Source organism: Carassius carassius, chromosome 37, assembly GCF_963082965.1.
Source record: "Carassius carassius chromosome 37, fCarCar2.1, whole genome shotgun sequence".
NCBI classification, from domain to species: domain Eukaryota; kingdom Metazoa; phylum Chordata; class Actinopteri; order Cypriniformes; family Cyprinidae; genus Carassius; species Carassius carassius.
In genome coordinates this window covers 19,765,827-19,788,889 of record NC_081791.1, presented here as the reverse complement: position 1 = coordinate 19,788,889, position 23,063 = coordinate 19,765,827, and the positions used below count along the sequence as shown (strand labels likewise).

General features: G+C 36.5%; 2 protein-coding genes and 1 long non-coding RNA gene across 8 annotated transcripts in view; 2 read left to right on the top strand and 1 right to left on the bottom strand.

Annotated features, from left to right (window-relative positions):
- The window catches only part of LOC132118306 (calsyntenin-1), a 37,335-nt gene extending 24,195 nt beyond the window's left edge, over positions 1-13,140 (top strand). For 2 of the 4 annotated variants that reach the window (XM_059528059.1, XM_059528060.1), the window contains 16 exons: positions 80-275; positions 1,463-1,671; positions 1,915-2,064; positions 3,252-3,437; positions 3,630-3,878; positions 4,976-5,097; positions 5,507-5,669; positions 6,565-6,615; positions 8,424-8,581; positions 9,348-9,496; positions 9,686-9,918; positions 10,307-10,477; positions 10,654-10,799; positions 11,575-11,710; positions 12,090-12,274; positions 12,812-13,140. In XM_059528059.1, the coding sequence (XP_059384042.1) occupies positions 80-275; positions 1,463-1,671; positions 1,915-2,064; positions 3,252-3,437; positions 3,630-3,878; positions 4,976-5,097; positions 5,507-5,669; positions 6,565-6,615; positions 8,424-8,581; positions 9,348-9,496; positions 9,686-9,918; positions 10,307-10,477; positions 10,654-10,799; positions 11,575-11,710; positions 12,090-12,274; positions 12,812-13,000 (2,693 nt within the window). In that variant the 3' untranslated portion in view covers positions 13,001-13,140. The remainder of the gene's footprint in view (positions 1-79; positions 276-1,462; positions 1,672-1,914; positions 2,065-3,251; positions 3,438-3,629; positions 3,879-4,975; positions 5,098-5,506; positions 5,670-6,564; positions 6,616-8,423; positions 8,582-9,347; positions 9,497-9,685; positions 9,919-10,306; positions 10,478-10,653; positions 10,800-11,574; positions 11,711-12,089; positions 12,275-12,811) is intronic. The other 2 variants (XM_059528061.1, XM_059528062.1) reach the window with 1 other exon arrangement.
- Positions 13,141-13,146: 6 nt separating this feature from the next.
- On the top strand, positions 13,147-16,049 carry LOC132118309 (uncharacterized). Its single transcript, XR_009425887.1, has 2 exons — positions 13,147-14,058; positions 14,151-16,049. It is a non-coding gene; the product is annotated as an uncharacterized LOC132118309 (long non-coding RNA).
- A 654-nt stretch (positions 16,050-16,703) lies between these two features.
- Positions 16,704-19,853, bottom strand: LOC132118304 (protein LZIC). 3 transcript variants are annotated; one of them, XM_059528054.1, is made up of 7 exons: positions 19,700-19,853; positions 19,209-19,316; positions 18,992-19,127; positions 18,294-18,392; positions 18,113-18,208; positions 17,412-17,493; positions 16,704-17,321 (listed from the first exon to the last, which is right to left on the bottom strand). In XM_059528054.1, the coding sequence occupies exons 2-7, from the start codon at positions 19,307-19,309 to the stop codon at positions 17,263-17,265; spliced, it is 573 nt and encodes a 190-aa protein (XP_059384037.1). In that variant the 5' UTR covers positions 19,310-19,316; positions 19,700-19,853; the 3' UTR covers positions 16,704-17,262. The 3 variants fall into 3 exon arrangements, with proteins under 3 accessions (XP_059384037.1, XP_059384038.1, XP_059384039.1); XM_059528055.1 differs by having other exon boundaries at positions 19,694-19,850; XM_059528056.1 differs by having other exon boundaries at positions 19,637-19,846.
- Between the last annotated feature and the right edge of the window lie 3,210 nt (positions 19,854-23,063).

Sequence of the window (23,063 nt, the reverse complement as noted above, 5' to 3'; positions counted from 1 at the left end):
GTTTCTTTTATCTCATGAACAGCAGCTGGCGCTTTGGCTCACGGGTGGGCTTGACTAAACACACGTGTGCCGTTTGCAGGGGAGATCTGCGGCTTCAGGATTCATGGGCAGAATGTGCCGTTCGAGGCGGTGGTGTTGGATAAATCCACTGGCGAGGGCGTGATCCGGGCCAAGGATAAACTGGATTGTGAGCTGCAAAAGGAACACACCTTCACCATCCAGGCCTACGACTGTGGAGAGGGACCTGATGGCAGCAACATGAAGAAATCTCACAAGTGCGTATCTTGTTTGGGAGTTTTTATTGATAAATTAAAAAGAAATGGAATGAATAGTTGCAGTGGCACTAGAATTGAGCCAGAATTGTACACGTAAGCATCCTGGTTGTGTCAAAATGTATTTAAAAGAGTTTTGGATAAACATATCTTGTTCTATATACATATAAGGCTGTGTTTATTTGATAAAAAATACTGTAATTTTTTAGAAATATTATTATAATTTAAAATAACTGTTTCTATTTGAATATATTATGAAATGTAATTTATTCCTATGAAGATAAAACTGAATTTTCAGCAGCCATTATTCCAGTCTTCAGTCTCACATGATCCTTCAGAAATCATTCTAATATACTGATTTGGTGCCTTAGAAGCATTTCTTATTATTATTCTTAATGTTGAGAACAGTGCTGCTTTATTTTATCTTTTGCAACATTATAAATGTCTTTATTGTCACTTTTGATAAACTTCATGGCATCCTTGGGGAATAAAATTATTAATTTCTTAAAAACATAAAAAAAACAAAAAAACGTACGTATGCATTTTTTTAATTGCAAATAAAACAAACATTATTGAAGTATATTTTACAAGAAAATACCATTCCATTGTTTCTACTTCAAAATTTCACATTTAATTCAGGGCATTACTTTCTTTTTCTGAGTGAAAAGTTTTTCTACACAAATTTAGTTTTTAGTCTAAAAAATAATTCATGATTTTCCATAAATAAAAACACTATGGGCAAGTCAGCTGTAAATAAAGGTTTACATTAGATTTTCCTTACACAACAACGTGATAATAAAATCCAGCACAGAAAAATGTAATAATTTAGTAAACCGATTTGCTTCTATTCTTACTTTCACCCTGGTTGTTAAATTTAAAATTAATTAAAGGTCTTTTTTTTCTTTTTTTTTTTTAGATCTAGCAAATCTAAGACATGCTTTTTTATCTCTTATTTCTAAATAAAATTTGTGGCATTAAGAAACCCTAGACCCCATTTGAAACATCCCATTCTTATGATATCACATAATGAGATATTAGAACACTCCTGTTCACTCCTGTGAATGACTGCGCCTCATCAGAGCATGCCTAAATTAATCATCCATCTGTTATCAAACAAGACTTGCGTCACTGGCATGCTTATTCCCACTTGTCCAATTCTAGTTTATTAATGACGTTTTGATGTCACCCAGGGCTACCATCCACATCCAAGTGAATGACATGAACGAGTATTCACCGGTGTTCAAAGAGAAGTCCTACAAAGCCACAGTGATAGAGGGCAAAAAGTATGACAGCATCCTGAAGGTGGAGGCCGTGGACGCTGACTGCTCTTTCCAGTTCAGTCAGATCTGCAGCTATGAGATTGTCACCCCCGATGTGCCCTTTACCATTGACAAGGATGGTAAGTGCTGCCAATTCAGATCTCCTGCCAAAACCCCAAGTTATATCCCTTAGAGTGATATTGACTTCTATGTCATTGTTATTCATGTGCCGATAAAAATTGATTTGTGGAAACAAGCTGCCATTTTAGGATCTGTAGCATACCTAACAGTAACGTTAGCAAACTGTCACCTTGAGTTGTGGCCTGAATTTAAGTATTCAATTTGGCTTGAGGTTATTGCTTGTTCGTTCTCTATATGAACAGGCAACATCAAGAACTCCGAGAAGCTGAACTACAGCAAGGAACGCATGTACAAACTCACCGTGACTGCATATGACTGCGGTAAAAACCGCGCATCTGAGGATGTTCTTGTAAAAATCAACATTAAGCCCACATGCAAACCAAGCTGGCAAGGTATCAAAGACCTCTGGATTTTTTTGTATCTCATAGATTTAGACAAAAACACAGCTGTATTATTTTGTTGTTTTTAAGGCGGGAAAGCTCAGCTAAGTTGTGTACATGGACAAAGAAGTTTAAAAGACAAATCCACCATTATAGCGAAAGATTGTAGTTAAAGGGTAAGTTCACCCAAAAATTAAAATTAGGCGGGGTAAACAAAGGCCTCCTGTAGCGAATTGATCTATTTTTGTAAGAAGAATATCCATATATAAAACGTAATAATCACTTTAATCTAGTTTGCCCCTACAGTTGTGCCAAGCGGCAACCTCCTGCTCTCTCTCGTGAAGCCAACAAGGAAGTGACTAAAACTGCAATTAATCAACTGGCCGCTTGAGGCTGGCTCCAAAAGGGAGTCAATCCCATAGATTCCCCAATGTTAAAATGCCCAACTTTTTAAAAAAAAAAACATGTTTATAGCCTGGGACAAAAAATTATTTTGGTCTATATAGCTAATTTTCCCCTTCATGACAACTGTGAGGGGGTGAATTTTTCTCATAACTCATCCATTTAAATTATATTAACCTTAAATTTCTGCAGAATTAAGGGCGTGGCCACTTGAGTGGATTGCTGCTGCCGACGTGAGCTAGGTCTTCAGTAACCAGGTCCCGCCTTTTTGCCCATTTTCGATTAACAGGGAGTGACTTGCGGTGACGCGCTGCCAAGATAACGATGTCCCGCTCCGCTCACTTTGAGCTTAAAAACATAGTGACCGGTGGTTTGTCACTTCTGAGCGGCACATGTGCAAAGCCGTCCTCATATGTCATCCTTCCGGAACTGCTTCCATTTACTACCAGGAGCGCAATTTAGATGAAAGTGATTTTTACATTTTATAAATATGATTATTTTTCTTCTTAGAATGATTTCTGAATGAAATTAGAATGATTTCTGAGTTATCTTGTGTCACTGAAGACTAAAGATAATACAAATTCAGCTTTGGCTTCATAGAAAGCTGTTATTATATAACAATATTTCAGAATAATGCTATCTTTCAAAATTGTACCCATCCCAAACTTTTGAATGGTAGTGTATGTAAAAACAAAAAATCATATCAGGTATTTTTCATTGTTATGTCATGTTAACTAATGTCAGTTTGTTACAGAATAATCTGTTTTTTGAATGACACATTTTCTCTCTGATAATAGGATTTAATAAAAGGATTGAATATGAGCCTGGTACAGGCAGTCTAGCCCTGTTCCCCAGCATGCACCTGGAGACCTGCGAGGAGCCAATCACCTCCATTCAGGCCAGCATCATGCTGGAGACTAATCACATCGGCAAGGGCTGTGACCGCGACACCTACTCCGAAAAATTCCTGCACAAGCTGTGCGGTGAGTCCCGACTTCCTTATTATAATAGAGTTACATTTAACATCAAGATCATTAAATGCTGATTACATTAAACTATTTTAGACTAATTTATATAATCGTAATACCTGCAGAATCCCACAGGCACATGCTGAACCATAATGCAACCAATATTTTGGGATACTGTGATGAATAACTGTTTGTGTGCCCATCCAGGTGCCAGTGCTGGTACTGTGGAGCTGTTGCCTGCTCCCAGCAACTCTGCCAATTGGACTGTCGGCTTGCCCACTGACAACGGGCACGACAGCGACCAGGTGTTTGAGTTCAACGGCACCCAGGCCATCAAGGTCCCTGAGGGTGTGGTGAGCACCACCCTGAAAGAGCCCTTCACCATCTCGGTGTGGATGAGACACGGACCTGGAGGCAGGGAGAAGGAGACCATACTCTGCAACTCTGACAAGACTGGTAAAGACATTCACACACAAAACACACTGACAGGTCTGAGAGGGTGATGATGGCTTCAATGTTTGCATATCCTCTTCATCGTTTTACTTCAGTAGGGCTGTCAAAGTCATCTTGTTATTTCATCTGCTAAATTTAATGTGTTATTAAAGCTGTTAACACATTTATTTAGTATGACACTGTAAAATTGATAATAAGTAATGCACTTGACTGCACTGTTTTATTGCAGCTTTTTATTATATTTTTTATTAATATATTTTATATATTGTTTAGTTTCTGTTATTATTATTGTTGTTGTGTTAAAGTTTAATCGCATGATATCTATCAGGCATTTTCTGTGTAGTATTACATAAAAATAATCACTTTAGTAATCACCTTTTTGTTGGTTTTATGTAAATGTATATACATAAATATACACAACTGTTCAAAATTGTGGGGTCAGTAATATCTGTTTTGTGTTTTGTTTTGTTTTGTTTTGTTTATATTGTTTATATGCGGTAACATATACCAATTATTTACAAATAAAAATCCCCAGTATTCCCCTTATCCAGTGTTACGCACACACACATAATCTGAAATAAATTCCATTGCAAATTTCTGAATTGTTTTGTTTTGTTTCCTTTAAAAGGAATTGAATGCATTAACTACAAAAAAAACATATTAGAAAAAAAAATAAAAAATTGTTTGTGTATGTATATATATATATATATATATATATGCGCTGTAAAAATTTTACTGGAGTGGCGTCTCATGACATTTTGAAGGTTACGAAAGGGTTGCTTATGGTAGTTGTGTGAAATTGAATCTCACACTATGATCTCACTCTCTGGTCATTGAAGCAAAATTCCCTGCGCTACAAAAAGCTCATCTGCTAGCCCTTATGTAAGGCTGATTATGTCACAGTTATGCCCCCGTTTATGGAAAGTTGCTCATTGTTTTCTAGGATAGTGCGGCTGTGGCAATCCATGCATACTGAGACATGATGTTCAGTGCACCACAAAATTGTAACATACATCAGTCGTGTGATAATCAAGCATATTTACATGAATTCTCATTGACACAAGTGTGAATTTTTATTCCTGTCTATGTATTTTCTGCAGAGATGAACAGGCACCACTACTCTCTGTATGTACACAACTGTCGTCTTGTGCTGCTGCTGCGTCAGGAGCCTACCGAATCTGAGAACTACAAACCAGCTGAATTCCACTGGAAACTCGATCAAGTGAGTCAACTTGAGCCCCTTCAGAAGCACTCCGTTTTGAAAGACGCCCTTGTGTTATGTTTAGCTCGCCAGTGATGAATAGGTCACCTCATACTTAAAGCTGTCCATAACATTCTCTCTCCAAATGGCCAATATTACACTTTCTACCTTTCTGACCCAGTAAAAATGCATGAAAATATATGCCTGAAAAGTTATATTTTAGGAAGGGGGTTCCTTGCTAGAGCATCATCATAACTGAGGATCCTTAGCATTAAAAACCTTAAAAGACTTGCTTTAAACAAACCTAACTGTACATTTAGGTAGGTACATACTGTCCTCGAAATCTGAAAGACCATTTAGGTTTTTCTGAATGCTTTAGCTGATGCAGTCTGTAGTTAAACAGGCCCTGATCTAGTATCTCTCCTCCCAGGTGTGTGATAAAGAATGGCATCACTACGTGTTAAACATTGAGTTCCCAGCAGTGACTTTGTTTGTGGATGGTTCCAACTTCGAGCCCTTCCTGGTTACGGAGGATTACCCTCTGCATGCCTCCAAGATCGAAACCCAGCTCACCATCGGCGCCTGCTGGCAAGGTACTCTCATTAATGATCTATTGATTCTCAACGCACAGTGATGCAACCTCAGGTTTAGACTTCAAACCTTTTTGTCACCAGCTGCAGTTGGAATTTAAACATTCTCTTTATTAGTAAGTAGTTTGTCTTTGCAGTTTGTAGAGATGCCTATTTCATAACCCCAGTCATAGATGTAAGATGAAATCTATTGATGCATGTCAGATGATCTTAGATAATCTTAAAGACCTCATTTAATCTAAAAACGATTTGTGGCTTTTATTGCATGTCATTATTTATACAAGTGTACTTTCAAAAGTTTAATAAATACTATTATTATTGTTTTTTTTTGTGTGTGTGTGTGTGTGTGGGGGGGGGGTAAAAGCACAAAGAACCAAAACTCTGTTGTTGTTTTTTTCTATTATTATTATATATTATTATTATTATAACCAGTGGGGTAACACAATACAAGTAATGCAAGTTAAGTAATCAGATTACTTTGTTTTTCCAAGTAACGAAAAGTAATGCATTCATTTTAAAACATTTTTTCAGTTACCCAAAATATAATTATTTATTTTTTATTAAAAATTAATAAGCCAACCCAGTTCAGGTGACAAAAAGTAATGCAAAAGTAACATAATAGCGCAATATTGTAATGCATTACTTTTAAACTTTCCTAAACAAAACCAATAATAAGAATAGTTAGCTTTAATTCAATATTTCTTAAATAAATTGCATTTAATCAATTACAAAATATTTATATAGTGTTTTACATATTTATAAAGTGTATAAAATGCTCTCTAGTATTAGAAGTATTTCTTGGGTGTCTTTAACGCATGACAACATGTATCAAGTGACTTTCTTTCCTTGACTATACTGAGCCCTGGTCTTTCCCTGCTCTTCTGTCTTACCTCCACAGACCTCTCAGGACATGACAATGATACTGAGACTCTCTCAGAGTCTTTGACAGGTTGCCCTTGTCTTTCCCGATGACACTAATATTTCCAAACGCACGTCTGTTAATGCCCTGCACATATGTGGTTCTTCTGCAGCATGTCATTCAGCTACAGGAAGACCATTCATGCACAGCTTGTCTACAATGGCATAACATTTGTAGCATGATGCAATTGAGTCGAGAGATGCCATGTCATAAACCCTGCCTGTCTTGTTCTTCATTCTGTTTTCTTAATTCATCAGTCCAGCTCCATCTAATTTCAGTTTGCTTCCAGATCTGGAGAAGTACACAGCAGACAGTATATTACAAGCAAAACAAGTCCAACTGACCTTAGGGATCTGCATGTTTTTATGATAAATCAGAGGGTTTGGCTGCATTCCTTGTTGCGGTTTGCAGGATTATTTATGCCAGTGGTATCAGTGCAGCAGACAGTGTCTCATTTCTGACTCTGTGACCTTGCTGCCTTTACAGCATCACTCAGTGTCACATTACTGCTGAGGTCATTCTGACCGCTCCAGCATCTCTGTGTCCTTCACACAGTCACACTATAGAGGACATTGCTTTACATACAGTGTTACGCTTTCATTTTCATCTTACAGGGACTGTTCACCCAAAAATGAAAATTATTGTTTCAAAATTTTCCATACAGCAACTTCTGTCAAACTGTCAAACAAACATGATAAAATAATCCATCCTGACTAATTTGTGCAAGGTTTTTCTTTTTTTTTTTTTTTTTTGCGTTGGGTAGTAACTAAGCAAGCTCGTCATTTCAGCATTTAGGATTTTGGAAGTGAATTGAGAGCTAATTGTGAACTTTGCTGAAGGGAAAGATTACATCATAATATTAAAATTATATTAAAAAAATATGAATATTAAAATATGATTTTTTTTATTAATATGTTAGATAATAAATTATTTATATAAAAATAATAAATATGCTTTGCTGTTCCACACATTGGGGCCAGTAAGATTTTTTTATATATTCAGTTTAAAATGTTTATTCAGCTCAGACAAATGAAAGTGATACAAATATTTAATTATATTCCACATCACTGGTTTTCTTTCAAAATTTCTGTTCATCAAAAAATTAAAATAAAATAAAATTCAGCTTTGCCATAACAGGGATAAAGTACATTTTCAAATGTATAAATAATAAAAGACGGATATTTTAAATTCTAGTATTATTTGTAGTATTTTTGATCTAATAAATGTGGATAAATCTTTCATAAACATAAATAAATCTTGCTGACTGAACTTTTGAAAGGTTGTGTAAAGCATTTTTCAGACTGCATTTATGATGCTTTTCAGTGAGTTTTTATGTCTTTTTGGAGCTTGACAGATGCGGTAACTGTTAGGAGCAGGCAAGCAGCGTAAGGTTCTCAAAAAATCTCTATTTGTACGTTTTATGAAATAATAAGAGCATACAGCATTTGGAACAACATAAATAATGACCAGATTTTCCTTTTTGGGTCACCTATTCCTTGAATGTTGATAACAAGACAGTTCAAAAACACATAGCATTAACCATTTAGAAATATGCAAATATGTGTAGATTTATTCAGTCATATTGCCTCATTTTTTATGTGCCACTTTGTGTTCATTCCCATTTATTTGCTTTTTTTTCTCCTAGCAAAAACTGCATGAGGCCGCAGGCCTGAATCAGGTTATCCATCATCCTGTGTGACGCAGCAGCCTGCACCAACATTGAACACTTAACATGCATGAGCATCAGTCACACGGCCTGTGCACACTGTGCATGCTTGAGCACAGCAGAGCAAACGTTTGGTATCTAACAGGTTCTGTCCCCCTCTGGGTTTGTGTAGGTGGCAGCGCTCGCATGACTCAGTATTTCAGGGGCAACTTAGCTGGACTCATGATCCGCTCCGGCAAACTGGAGAACAAGAAAGTTATCGACTGCCTCTACACCTGCAAGGAAGGTCTTGATGTGCAGCTTCCAGAGGAGGTAGCCTCTGCTGTGAAGGTGAGTGATGTGAATGTTGTAAAACACTGCTTGGATTCTTCTGGGCTATGTAGGTGAAGTTTTGAAAACTGATGATCACCTTGCATAACTGTCAAAACATATGCGAGCTTTGTGAAATGAGTCATGGGTGTCCTACAGTGTTATTTTAGTACTGTTTATATACTATTATACTGTTTATTAATATTTTTTATTATTTATATATATATAGTATTTTTGTTATTTTAGTTTTTATTATTATTATTTATTTTAATTAATTATTTATTATCACAGCTTTAATTTATTTTTTCAGTACTTGAATTTTTTTCACATTTTTTTCCATCTAATATTTTTTTATTTGATTTATTTCAGCCTCATTTTAATTCCCAAACAAAAATTATCTTATATATTTACAATTTTTGTCAGAAGGATAGTTCACCCAGAAATGAAGATTCTGAAGACTTTCTCACCCTCGTGTCATTCTAAACCCATAAGACTTTGTTTACTATTTAAAGCACAAATTAAAGTATTTTTAATCAAACAAGGTTGTTGTCCATCCATTGAAAATCCAAGTGACCAAAATTTAGAAGATCCAAAAAGTTCACAAAGGCAAAGTCAAATTAATCGATATGAATTGCGCGGTCTTGTGAAGAGATGTGATCGCTTTATATTCTAAACACTATTAATTTAACATCTGAACAATGATAGATACACATACATAGAGCGGATTTCATTAAACATCTTAATTTGTGTTTTAACCAAATGGATGTATGTTTCTGTCTCTCTCTAGGTGGAGTTTAACCCCAACCAGTCTTCTCTGAGTCTGGAGGGAGATGACATTGAGAGCTTTGAGAAAGTGATGCAGCACATCTCCTACCTGAACTCCCGGCAGTTCCCCACCCCAGGAATCCGCCATCTGCGTGTCTCCACCACTGTCAAGTTAGTTTCCATCATTTCACTACAGCTGCTTCACATTAGCTAGCCCCGCCCACTTTGAAATATTATTGCTCCAGAATAACTCAGTGTATGGCAAAGCTAATAATGAAACCGAATGATACTTTTACATACTTTTAGCCCACTCATAATGATGAATGTTTATAAAAAAAGTTCTCTTTTGTAATTGTTCAGATGCTTCAATGAGGAGACGTGCATCTCCGTGCCTGACTCTGAAGGCTACGTGATGGTTCTCCAGCCAGAGGAGCCAAAGATCAGCCTCAGTGGAATTGACCATTTTGCCCGTGGAGCAGCTGAATTTGAGAGTACGGAGGGCGTTACGCTCTTCCCTGAGCTGCGCATCGTCAGCACCATCACCCGTGAGGTGGAGGTGGAGGCTGAGACCGAAGCCGAGGATGATCCCACAGGTACGCTGGGAATGTGAGAATCACAAACTTTGCTGACAGAGGGGAAATGGATCATGAAAGATGAAAAAATTCAAATGATTTAACGTTTTCTTTGAGCGATATTTGGAATGTTTATATTCCAATAAGTGGTAGAAATATTAATGTTGTCTGTATAATGGATTCTGGGATGAAAGAAAGTCTGAAAGGTTTTTGTCTTAGCTAAAGTTTTTTTTAATTTTAGTGCATTGTAAGTGTTTTTTACAGATTACTTTACTCCTCGCAATCGATATTTGCCATAAAATTGCACGGTGGACTGTTTCTGAACATTCACGTCTTTCCAAGATAAAACTGAATCAAATGGAGAAGTTCTGCTCTAACTTACTGACGAATGCTTTTTGTTTTTTGGCAGTGCAAGAGACGGTGGTATCTGAGGAGATCATGCATAACTTGGACACGTGTGAGGTGACTGTGGTGGGAGATGAACTGAATGGAGATCATGAGAGTTTGGACGTGGATCTGGTCCAGATCCAGCAGAGAGCTCTGGAGATGAGCTCTTCTAACGTGGGCATGGTCATCACAGGTACTCATCCATCTACATCAACAAACTACTGCTGTATATTTGCACACATCTGGTGGATTATATTTGTGTGATTTGTTAAGGGTAGTTTATATGCTGAACAGTTGATCAAATAGTAATAAAAAAAAGCATCAGTGCTGTAATTTTGACAAATACTTAAAGCTTGTCTCTGTCCTCAGGGGTTAACACCATGGCGAACTACGAACAGGTCCTGCATCTGATCCGCTACAGGAACTGGCACACAGAGGCACTGTTTGACAGGAAGTTTAAACTCGTCTGCTCTGAACTCAATGGCCGCTACATTAGCAATGAATTCAAGGTCGAGGTACACAATGTCAAAACTCAACACAATGTCCTCAATGAAAACAATAATTTATTAACTTCACTAAAATATTTCACTAAAATACCATGGTAACCAAGTAATGTTTACTATAGTTCACGGTGTATATATATATATATATATATATATATATATATATATATATATATATATACACACACTTCCAGTAAGATTTTTTTTAAAGACATTAATAGTTTTATTTGGTAATACTGTATTAAATTGTAATAATAATTATGAATTAGAATAATTAGAATAACTCAAAAGTCACAGTAAAGACATTTATACTTTTAAAAAAGTAGTTTTATTTTGAAATAAATGCTGTCCTTTTGAACTTTTTATTCATCAAAGAATCCTGAATTTTTCAACATTGATAACGATATGTTTTATTAAGCACCAGATCAGCATATTAGAATGATCTGAAGGATGATGTGACACTGAAGCCATCACAAGGAAAAAAACTAACATTTTAAAATATGTTCAGATGGAAAACAGTTTTTCCTGTATTTTGGTAAAAAAAAAGAAAAATGCAACCTTTATCTTATATATGGTCTTATGCAAAAAAAAAAATATATATTTTATCATTATGTATATACTAATATAAATACTTAGATAAAAATCAATTGTTATTTGTTTAAGGGTTCTGTTAATATAAAAATGCTATATACAAGTCTACATCGAAGTAAGTCAAAGGATATGAAGAGAGAAATGGGATTGTATTGTATTACACAGACGTGACCGTCTTTATTGTTTATGTTATCAGGTCAATGTGATCCATACAGCCAACCCCATGGACCATGCAAACAATGCTATGGTCGAGCCTCAGTTCATTAATCAAGTACAGCATGCTTCAGTGGACCTGTCTGGACACAACCTGGCCAACACCCATCAGGCCTCAGGTATTTCTTCTCCTCCCCTCCTCTGATCCATCTGTTCAGCTTCTCTTGGAGATAATGGCATTTCATTGGCTGCTTCATCTCTCACAGTATCGCTCCTAGATTATTGCACTAATCTCTCATTAAAGATAATCCAGACTTTGTAATCAAACGAATAAACTGAATTCAGTTCCTTTCCATGAGTTTTTCTGCAGCTTAAAGTCAATTTAAAAAGTAGGGCAGTTATGGAGCGCCGTGTACTTAGCCTGTTTTTAATGGCGCACTTTTAGGGATTTATATACGTGCAGTCTACAGCATCTGGACAGTCAGTGAGGGACACCTCTTTTAGTTTTTTTTTTCACTCTAAATACCAAATGCTAATGTGTCCATCGACTCTTCACAGTTGTCCCCAGTGCTGCCACCGTCGTTATCGTTGTGTGTGTGAGCTTCCTGGTGTTTATGATCATCCTGGGCGTCTTCCGTATCCGTGCTGCCCACCAGCGCACCATGAGGGACCAGGAAAACGGCAAAGAGAACGAGATGGACTGGGATGACTCTGCTCTCACCATTACAGTCAACCCAATGGAGGTGTGTCTTAAAACAGAGCTTGTTCTCTCAGTGCTCTTAGAGCACTCATACATAGTTAATGCAGCAGAGGTCTAAACCCATTAAAAACTCAATGTACCTTTTTAAGAATTCCCCTTTATTACCATCCCTCTTCCTCCTATTCATTTGTCTGCTAATATGGATTTTCGATATACTAAACAGCTATTTTTGTTTTGCATTATTGCATTATTATTAGTTTGCTGTAAGAAGTAATCAAATTAAAAAAAAAACAAAATAAAAAAAAAACAATCAAAATAAAACACTTACTACACAATAATAAATATTTTATCTCTTTACTTACATATCACGTGACATTAATCAACATCAGTAAACGTGAACCTAAAATTATTGTTAAATGATTGAAATATTTACAGAAAATCTCACAAGGTGCTTCAGTGCTTTACATTAGGGGTTCAGTTGGGGGTACCCGTTTGTTTTTTTTTTAAATGAGAATTTGATTGCACATAAATACACAGACATATGCAGTATAAAGAATGTTCAGTTTTCTCTTCCTCTTAGACTTATGAGGATCAGCACAGCAGTGAAGAGGAAGGAGACGAGGAAGAGGAAGAGAGCGAGGACGGAGAGGAGGAAGACGACATCACCAGTGCAGAGTCAGACAGCAGTGAGGATGAGGGCGGCGAACAGGAAGACCAGCAGGGTTCGAGCAGACAGCAGCAGCTGGAGTGGGACGACTCCACCTACTGATCCTCCTGAGCACACAGTACACATTACTTACCAACACACACACACTCACAAAACGACAAATCCACCCACGCACCGTCACATCCCTCTGCCAATAGGGACACCCATGTTCCCACTACCCAAGGAGCCATGTGTAAAAATGCATATGTACAATATAGATGCGAATATCATGTGTCTGTTGTGACAGGTGTTGCAGTCCGATTTATTTCCACCCGCCGAGGCTTCCCTTTCCACAACTTATCGTGGTGGTATTCAGTTAAGTACAGTATCTCAATACAAGTTCCTAATTTATTGAATCTTTTTCTGTCCTATCTGAGGGAATCCTGGCCTAAGTTTGCATTTTCTTTCAGCTCTGTACAGACACATCCCTGCAGTTGTCCCTTCAAGTTGAGCTTCATGTATATTCCCTGCACATGACGTTTTAGGTTGATTTGCTACAGGAATTTTGAGGAAAACTCTTTCCGATCACTTTATATTGCATGGCAAGATTTGCAGTCTTGGGTATGGAAGAAAACAACTGCTTTTTGATATTTTGTAAATAAGACAAAACCGTGTAATTAGTCAATGTGTTAGTGAAAGCCTAACCAACGGTTGCCGGTGTCTAAAAAGACACAGTACCTGCTGTAGGATATTTATGTCAGATGCTCTTAGCATGTTTCAGTGAATCTCATGCTCGTACTAAAAAAACGTCCGCTTCACAGAGAGGAACCCATGACAGAGGCTGAGGTTTCTGTGGCAAAGTGTCGTTCATTTTGTCTTTTCTCTTGGAGGTGGGTGTGCATCTTTTTTGTTTCGTAGAGTTGGTTCAGTGCTTTGGCTTTACATATGCTAATTCTAGCTGGGCTTGCAATGGCACAAATGCTAAACCAAGGCTTCGGTGTTTTTAATTCAGTGACGTTTTGGGGACTAATAATCACATTCAGGTGATGAATATACAGTTGTTGTTTTCTTTCACGTGGTACTGTATGTTGTACAGTTTAGGCACACCGCAGTTATTTAAGCCATTCTTAAGTGATAGTGCTCGTATTCTCTGTAATAAATAGAGACCAATTGGAATCACAGTATGCGCTCTCATACATAACCCAGTCTGAATAAGATTTACGACTGAAACCACATGAAAAGGGGTGCGCTGGTGATTTAGCCACAATGTGAGCATCGAAAGGTCTGTTGTGTACGGTTTCGACAGACCTCTTCTGCTAAAATACTGGCTTGAGATGGTCAGTTATATGAACTTTACTGAACAAAATTATGGAGGCTGGGTTATTTTTATTTTATATATACCTAATTTTGTATTTTTAAAGTTTTTTTTTTTTTTTTTTCGGGGTTAACCTGTGTTCTTGTCATTTCAAGGCCCCTAAAAAGCATTACAAGGGCTGATTGCCTGTCACAGCGCATTAAAATAAATGAATTTCAACTTTTAAAGCATAAAATATTTTTGCAGTGTGGCCGTTGGATTTTATTGTACATGGAACTGTACTGTAGAGTTGTGTGAAGATATTTGTTTACATTTGGTAAACTTTTATTCCTTTTTGGTGACGCTATCAATCTACTACAGATTTGCAGGTCATTTCTCTTCGTAGTTGCTCTCAGAATCATGTCATTGTTTCATTTTCTTACTACGATTGGAAATTTCGGGATACACCCTCCCTCAAAAAAAAAAAAAACGGTTAACTATTGAGGAAAATAATATTCCGTTCCCGTCGGGCTTGAAAAAGAATGTTAATCATTTTGGAGATTGTACATTGTTTGATTGTTTAGTAAAGACGGACGTGAAGCTTTAGGGTACTTCAAATGTACATGCGTGAATATTCTCAGTTTAAGGCTTAAGCTGGTGGTATGAATATTATTTTAATGCCAGGAAAGGTACAAGTTGTGGAAAAGGTCTATTTTTGTGACCCATGTAAGGGCGACGGGAGATTTTTCTTGTAGGTTTTAGTTTTTGTTACATGTTTTGGTCATCGGGTTCCCCTTCAAAATTGACAGGACTTTTAAAAAGAGGTCCAGAATTCAGCTGGTGGAGTTGGGAGTGCCTTTTACCTGTCACAGCGCATTAATAACACAACTAACCAAACACTCATCCATGACATTTTAGTTTTTGCATTTTATAATAATTTCACGTTCGATTTCTACCAGGTATAGGGCAGTGATTTTAATTTGATTTCATTTTCTGTTAGGGATCAACAGCTAGTTTTTTCAAAAATGGACGTTTTAATTGTCCTGCATACAGTAGATGTCTTGTGTTCATGTCGATGTTTAGAGAAAATAATAGGTCCATACTGTATCATCAATGAATATTGTACTAATTCATGTTTGAGGAAATCCACTTCGAAAAGATGTACATTATCATAGGCAGCATACGTGGGTATGAGTTTAACAATATGTGTACAGTGAAAGGTGTATCTTCTGATAATGCTGGAGAGGGCAGCATGAAACTCACACAGATGTAATAGTCTCTCACAGTGTATTCTCAACTTGCAATCGTTTTAAAAACCGTTTGATCGATGTAAACCATTCCTTGAGACCAAATTTAGTATAATCAATGTTTGTACTGAAAATCTCACAGTTGTTTGTATCTTCCCTCCTTTCCCCGATACAAATATTCATCTGCAGGTTCTCATCATGTGAATTGTATTTCAAACAATGTGATTTTAAGACACTGGCGGAGAAACTTTCCATAATAAATAAGCAGTCTGTGCTGAGTGTGAACGGCTGCAGATGGTGGGTTTGTAATGGGGCATTTTCTTTGCATGTATAACACAAGATATAAATATTTCCTGTAACTGGCACATGGTACTGTGGTTTTGGAGTGGAGTAGATGGGATAGGATACTACTGAATCAAAAGATTATCGGTCTCAGATTTGCAGCCTTCAGTGGTCATTGTTCACGTTTTGAATAACTTTTATTTTTTTGCTCTAGAAATGAAAACTGGGGATGTTGTAGAACTGTTGGATGCTGCCTTCAGGCTCATTCACTTTTCTGTTATTCAGAGGAATAATTATAGTGAAGTCGATGCTTGCTCATGAACAAAATAAAGGATGAGATGGGAATAAATTTGTCTTGGTTTTTCAATTATTTCGCTTGATAATTATATGTCTATGTTTACCTTTACATTAGCACAATTTTGTTTATGAATGAATGTGTTGGAATATTATACTTACTGTAATATAAATGTGTATATTTAATTTTTTTTTATTATTTTCATTATTATATGTACATGTATTCACAGCACATACACACAAAGTAAAATATATATACATTCAAATAGTCAATAGTAGTGTAACAGTTTATAAGTGTCTACCATCCTCGTTTCTTTAAAGCTTGAAGAAAAAAATAATCCTACATCTGAAAAATGTATAATTCATCTCTTGATCTTTTATGTATTTCATCTTTGATGAAGGTGAATTACAGACCACAGTAATGTTGCCAGGACTTTAGTGCCACCTAGTGCTTGAAAACTGAAAAATATTCATATCTAATTCATAGCTATAAAACGTCCCATTCTAAAATGATTAGAATGATAGTGTGGAACTAGGAATTGTTTATAAGGTTTATAAATCTTAACATATGAGTTTTCAAAGATCCCAATCCAGACTGTAAAAGAATTTGCAGAGATTAAACCCGTTTTTTTTTTTATCTTTTTCAATCAAATGCATTGCAAAAAAGCACACCAAAAAAAAAAACGAGAAAAGACAAAACACTGACACCTTTTAAGATATTGATCCCCAAATATATTCAAATACAAAGTATTTACAAATATCACACTGGTTAAAAAAGTTATGACAAACCAAATTAAAAGTCAGTCTATTTTACTATCAAATACTAGTACGAAAGGCTTATTGGCAACAGCTTGATGATAAGGTTAATAAATCACATTACAAACAGAGGGTTAAAAAAAAAGAATCAGGACTTTTTTGACAATCTTACCTCTCTGTATTCAGAAAATAAGTTCTAACTATTCTAAAATGAGCTTTTATAAATGTTTAAGACGTTTCACTGAAAATGTAAAGACTTTTCTTTCACTGTACCCAAATCAAAATGTACAATCAAACATAAAATGTATAGGAAGTACACAATACAAATAACTGTCTGATGAGTCCTAATGCACATACTTTAGGTTGAGTGAGCACATGATGTCATCAGACAGTTCTGTTCCTAAATGTACAAATTGCAACCATTGTTTAAAAACAAAAAAAGACTAAATACTTTAAAATGCACGGACAGCATTTAGGCCACACTCACATTAAATATCAATCCTAGTAAACCTTTATGTCGGGGACTTCCCAACTCCAGAACTGGCCAGTGCCAGTATCTTATCTTCAGATCCTAAAAAGGTCAGATACATTTGATTATTAAAGCGGTATTTATTAAGCAAAATATGCTTCAATAGTCATAATTAGCTGCTTTGCATCTTACCCAGACTCGCAGTCACCTTCTCAAAGTGGCTCAGAGTGGCACTAGCATTTGCAGCAAGAAACGCTTCATCTTCTGTTGTCAGCTGTACATTCAAACAATTACAGATATCAGAAATCTGTCCCTGGACCACAAAACTAGTCTTTAGTGTCAATTTTTTTAAATTGAGATGTATACATCATCTGAAAACTGAATAACTAATCTTTCCATTGATGTATGGTTTGTTAGGATCTGACAATATTTGGCCGTTATACAACTATTTTAAAATCTGGAATCTGAGGGTGCAAAAAAAATCTAAATACTGAGAAAGTCACCTTTAAAATTGTCCAAATTCTTAGCACTGCATATTACTAATCAAAAATTACTTTTTGCTATATTTAAGTTATGAAATTTAAAAAATATCATCATGGAACATGATCTTTACCTATCATTTATCCTAATGATTTTTGGCATAAAAGAAAAATCTATCATTTTGACCCATACTATGTTTTTTTGGCTATTGCTAAAAATATACCCCAGACTTGCACGTTCTGAGACGGGAGAGGTACGCATCAACTTGTCTAATTTATGGGAAGAACATAGTGGAATATGTAAAAACGGGTTGTCTTCCTTTAAGAATGGTTTTGTGGTCCAGGGTCACAAATAGTTTAACATGTGAGTCTTGAAATAGATCTGAGTATTGGTGTCAGTAATAGCCCTCTCACCTTCTCGCCAAGTTTTCTCAGAGCCGTGAGGATCTCCACTTTCTGCTGAGTGAACACATCACGAGGGAGCTTTCCAACCATCACATCACGGTCCATCTGAATTCATACAGTATCATGTGAACATATTTAAGTCTTTGCATATATATTTGCATATTTAAAAATGTTAACATGTGCTTGTCACCTCAGCCAGTCTTGTCCTCAATTGCCCTGGCTGCTTTTTAGCAAACAGCCGAATGACTTCTGGCGTCTTGAATGCCTGGCTGATGGCAGCTTGGATCGCCTGATAAATATTTGCAGTCATAAATGATCTCTCAGCATGCAGAATTAATTATACCAGCATACAGAAGTCTAGATGTCTTTTTACAAAAAAACAAACAAACAAGCAAACATACCTTTAAATTCTGACACACACACATTTATGTGACCCTGGACCACAAAACCAGTCATAAGTAATTGTAGCAATAGCCAACATTGTATGGGACAAAATCTTTTGATTTTTCTTTAATGACAAAAATCATCAGGATATTAAGTAAAGATCATGTTCCATGAAGATATTTTGTAAATTTCCTACCGTAAATATATAAAAACTTAATTTTTGATTAGTAACATGCATTGCTAAAAACTTTATCTGGACAACTTTAAAGGTGATTTTCTCAATATTTAGAATTTTTTGCACCCTCAGATTCCATATTTTGAAATAGTTGCATCTCAGCCAAATATTGTCCTATCCTAACAATCTATATAAATAAATGCAAATCTTATTTATTCAGCTTTCAGACAATGTAAAAATCTGAATTAAAAAAAAATGTGACTCTTATGACTGGTTTTGTGGTCCGGGGTAACATACGAACTTAAATGCAATAAAATCTACATTTTTACCAGCTGCATTCCCCCCAGTTCATCAACTAGTGTCATATTCCCAGACATCAACTTCTTTAATGACTCATTGAACTCGCTCAACTGTTCTAGTGTCTCTTTTTTGGTTTCTTCATATTCCTCCTCTTCAAGTTCTTCTCTGCAATAGGAAAAATAATCAGATTTGTGCAAGTAACTGAATGTGGAGATGTGTTACAGAGAACTGGTGGGATGCCATTACCTGCACTCCTCTAAATCCTGCAGCTGCTGCATTAACCGGTCCAGCTGTTCTTCCATGTTTTGTCTCAGTTTGCTTGTTTCTGATGTCCCTCTAGAAGCCATTCTTTATCTTTTTAAATAAATAACAGGCATAAATCACACATCTTTTCATACAAAACAAGACATTCCTACTGTTCCTACTACATATGTGAATGTCACAGCTGATATCCACACAGGTATTTGAACTGAACTGATCAGAATTATTATGCATTGTTGGTTGTATCAAGGTAAATACTGGTATTTAATATTGGTGAACCATGACATGCCTGGTATCACATCCATGAATACATTAAATAAATCACATTCTTTTGTCACCCTGCTTTATTCTCTCTCACTGCGCAGTTAGCTTAGCTTGTTCTAAAATATATAAAAACATACAAATGTACGAACTGTAGAGTCCTAAACGACGTGGATTTACGAGAATCAAGTTGTAACTATCACCCGTACTTTTACCTCCAAAAACGTCCAACTAATAAAGGCAAAATTACAATAAGATTTAAGCTCCTAAATCCAGTTGCTAAGGCGTGGTCTGCTAGCACTGTTTATCTTCAATAGAAATCCAATGGCTTTTCTGCGTAAACCGCGCAGAGTTGATTATCATGAACACACTCTGATCACGTCTGAATCGCGCATGATCACACTATAGACTGTATGGGTCACAAGCAGTGTTGCCATGTCAGCGGGTTTCCCGCGGAATGGGGCTACTTTAACCCCACTGTTGCCAGTTGTTTTTATGTCCGCGGGTTGAAGCTACCGCAATAACGTGATATTTGTCCCATAAGATGCCAAATTAAAAGTGAAACCGCGCCGCCTAAAAACGTGTCTTTTATCCTCGGAACGCAATTTTTAGCCGGGGACCCCATCGAAAGTAGCAATTTTGAGTAGCAATATTGCGGGTTTTGTTGTGAAAACCTGGCAACCCTGATCACAAGAAATGGGGGAAATGTCTTTGGAAATGAGAAGGGTACAGCTATCATTGAATTACTGGGTTAATTTACAAGGCCATAGTCAAGAGCATCCTACACTAGACACGTTAAAGCCATGTTGGGAGAAAGAGAGGAGGAAAACTAAAAGTTTTGGATGGTCTGTGATACAGAAAGCCACAGAACTTAAAATTAATCAATTAAATGTTAGTCCTACTGTTCCATTACCAGTAATAAAACCTTGGGTACTTCCAGATGCTATAGTTGATTTTACATTGTTAGAACAGAGGAAACAAGGGTGAGGAATGTATATTCATATAATGTACAGACATATATTAATGAGTACTACAGTTATGTTCAGATATACACAGATGCATCAAAGAGTTCAGACAACAAGATAGGAGTAGCATTTACTGTCCCAGAGTTTCATTTATCAATAAGGAAAAGGATCAGTGATGAGCTATCTGTTTATACAGGGGAAATGGTTGCATTATTATTAGCAATACAGTGGATAGAAGAAATAAGACCTGTGAAATCAGTTATATGTTCAGACTCATGTTCATCATTGGCTAGTTTACAATACAGTCATTCAGAAAGTAGACCAGATATTTTAATGGAGATAATGCAAACAATATACAGAATTCAAATGATGGGGATTACAGTAGTATTTTTGTGGGTGCCTGCACATGTTGGTTTCCAAGGAAATGAAATTGCAGATAAAGAAGCAAAAGAAGCAGTTAAAAACAATGACATTAATTTAATTGTTAATTTAAGTAAGAATGAAATAAAGAGTATTATCAAGAAGAGACTAAAGGAAAGGTGGCAAAAACAGTGGGGCAAGGAGAAAAAAGGTCGGTGGTTCTATAGAATTCAAAGGAAAGTGGGAGAGATGAGAATTGCAGGGAAAAACAGGAGAGAAGAAATTGTAATATCAAGGATGAGATTTGGACACACAAGATTAAATAGTACACTTTATAAAATGGGTAAACATGATACGGGAAGATGTGATTATTGTGGGCAAGAGGAAACAGTAGAGCATGTTTTAATGCATTGTCAGAAATATGAGAATGAAAGAAGGTTGTTAATTCATAATTTAAAAAAAATAAAAATGCAATTTATACCAAAGTATATTCTGCAAAATAACTCGAGAAATGAGTGTTATAATTTTATTCTTCAGTTTCTTGTGGAATCTAATCTGTGGGAGAGAATTAAAAAAAAAAAAAAAGTCATCTTGATCCACACTCCATACCAGTTGGTGGCGGAAATACACCATTGTGTTCTGTGTCAACCGCCAATAAAATCCAAGAAGAAGAAGAAGAAGAACCCCAGTTGTCTGGCAAGGGTGAGAGCGGAAGTGTGCAATCCCCTGGTGATCGGACACACCGGAAACAGCGTGGGGAGATTTTTGTTTGATGGATGGCGGCAAACGCAGCGAAATCGATTATGTCAAAATATAAGAAAAATTATAATGGTAATGGACCAGAGACACTAGTTAGTGTTGATGATACGGATGTGGAAGATGATCAGATGGAGTTAGGAAAGACAGGAGAAGAGAGGAATATAGACTTAAGGGAAGATGTGGGTACAAAGAAAAGAAAGAAAAAACATCAGATAGAGGTAAGTAGTTCAGGTGAGAGTGGAAATGAACAGGAGGTGAGGAATGTTAATTTGGATGAGTTGAAGGTAATATTGAAATTTAAAGAGGGTGGTGGAATACAAAAGGTAAGTCCAATTGCATTAACGAAAGAGTTGAGGAAGGTAGTAGGAGAAATTAAGATTGCAAAAGTGTTAAGCAATGGAGATTTGATGATAGTTTGTAATAGTGAAGAGCAAAGAAAGAAAATGTTGAAAGTTAAAGTGATGTGTAAGCAGGAAGTGGTGAGTAGTAAGATTGTAGGACAGAGGCAGTGGGTAAGTGGAGTAATATCTGGAGTGCCATTAGGAGTATCTATGGAAGAACTTAAAAGTAATATCAACGGAGGGAAAGTAGTGGGTGCTAGGCGATTGTTTATGAACAGAGAGGGGAATAGAGTGGAGAGCCTTTCAGTGGAGCTTAGGTTTGATGGAGTAATTTTGCCGGATAAGGTCAAGCTTGGATTTATCAGTTACTCAGTAAGGCCTTTTGTGCCCCCTCCTTTAAGATGTTATAATTGTCAAAAATACGGGCATGTGGCTATGGTGTGTAAGGCTAAGAAACGATGTGCAAGATGTGGGGGGGAGCATGATTATGGCAAATGTGAAGGAGCAGGACCAAAATGCTGTAACTGTGGAGGGGATCATAGTGTTGCGTATGGAGGATGTGAGGTGAGAAAGAGAGTAATTGAGGTACAGAATGAGAGAGCTAAGAGAAATATAACATATGCAGAAGCTGTTAAAGTGGTTGATACAAGGAATAAAGAGAAGGAAAGAGAGAGGGATGTGCAAAAAGAGAGGAGAAGTGAGGAACCATCAGAGGTGGAAGATAGGATTACAGAAGAGACAATGATTGTAAGTAAAGTTAGTTTCTTGTTGTTCATAGCTGAAGTAATTAATTGTACTGCACAAACTGAAAAGAAGACAGCTAAGATTCAAATTATAGTCAAGGCAGCAGAGAGATTTTTGGGAGTTAAGGACATAACATGGGTAATGGTTAGGGATGGGCTGATTAATGAGACACAGTCAAGTCAGGAAGCATGGTTTGGATAGGATGATTTTAATTTTACAATGGAATGCGAGAAGTCTTGTGGCTAATGGATTGGAGTTTAAAAGTGTTATTAATGAGATGGAAGTTAAACCGGATCTGATATGTATACAAGAGTCATGGCTTAAACCTAGATTTGATTTTGTTATTAAAGGATATGTGAGTGAGAGGAGAGATCGAGAGGAGGGTAATGGTGGAGGGTGTATTACTCTGA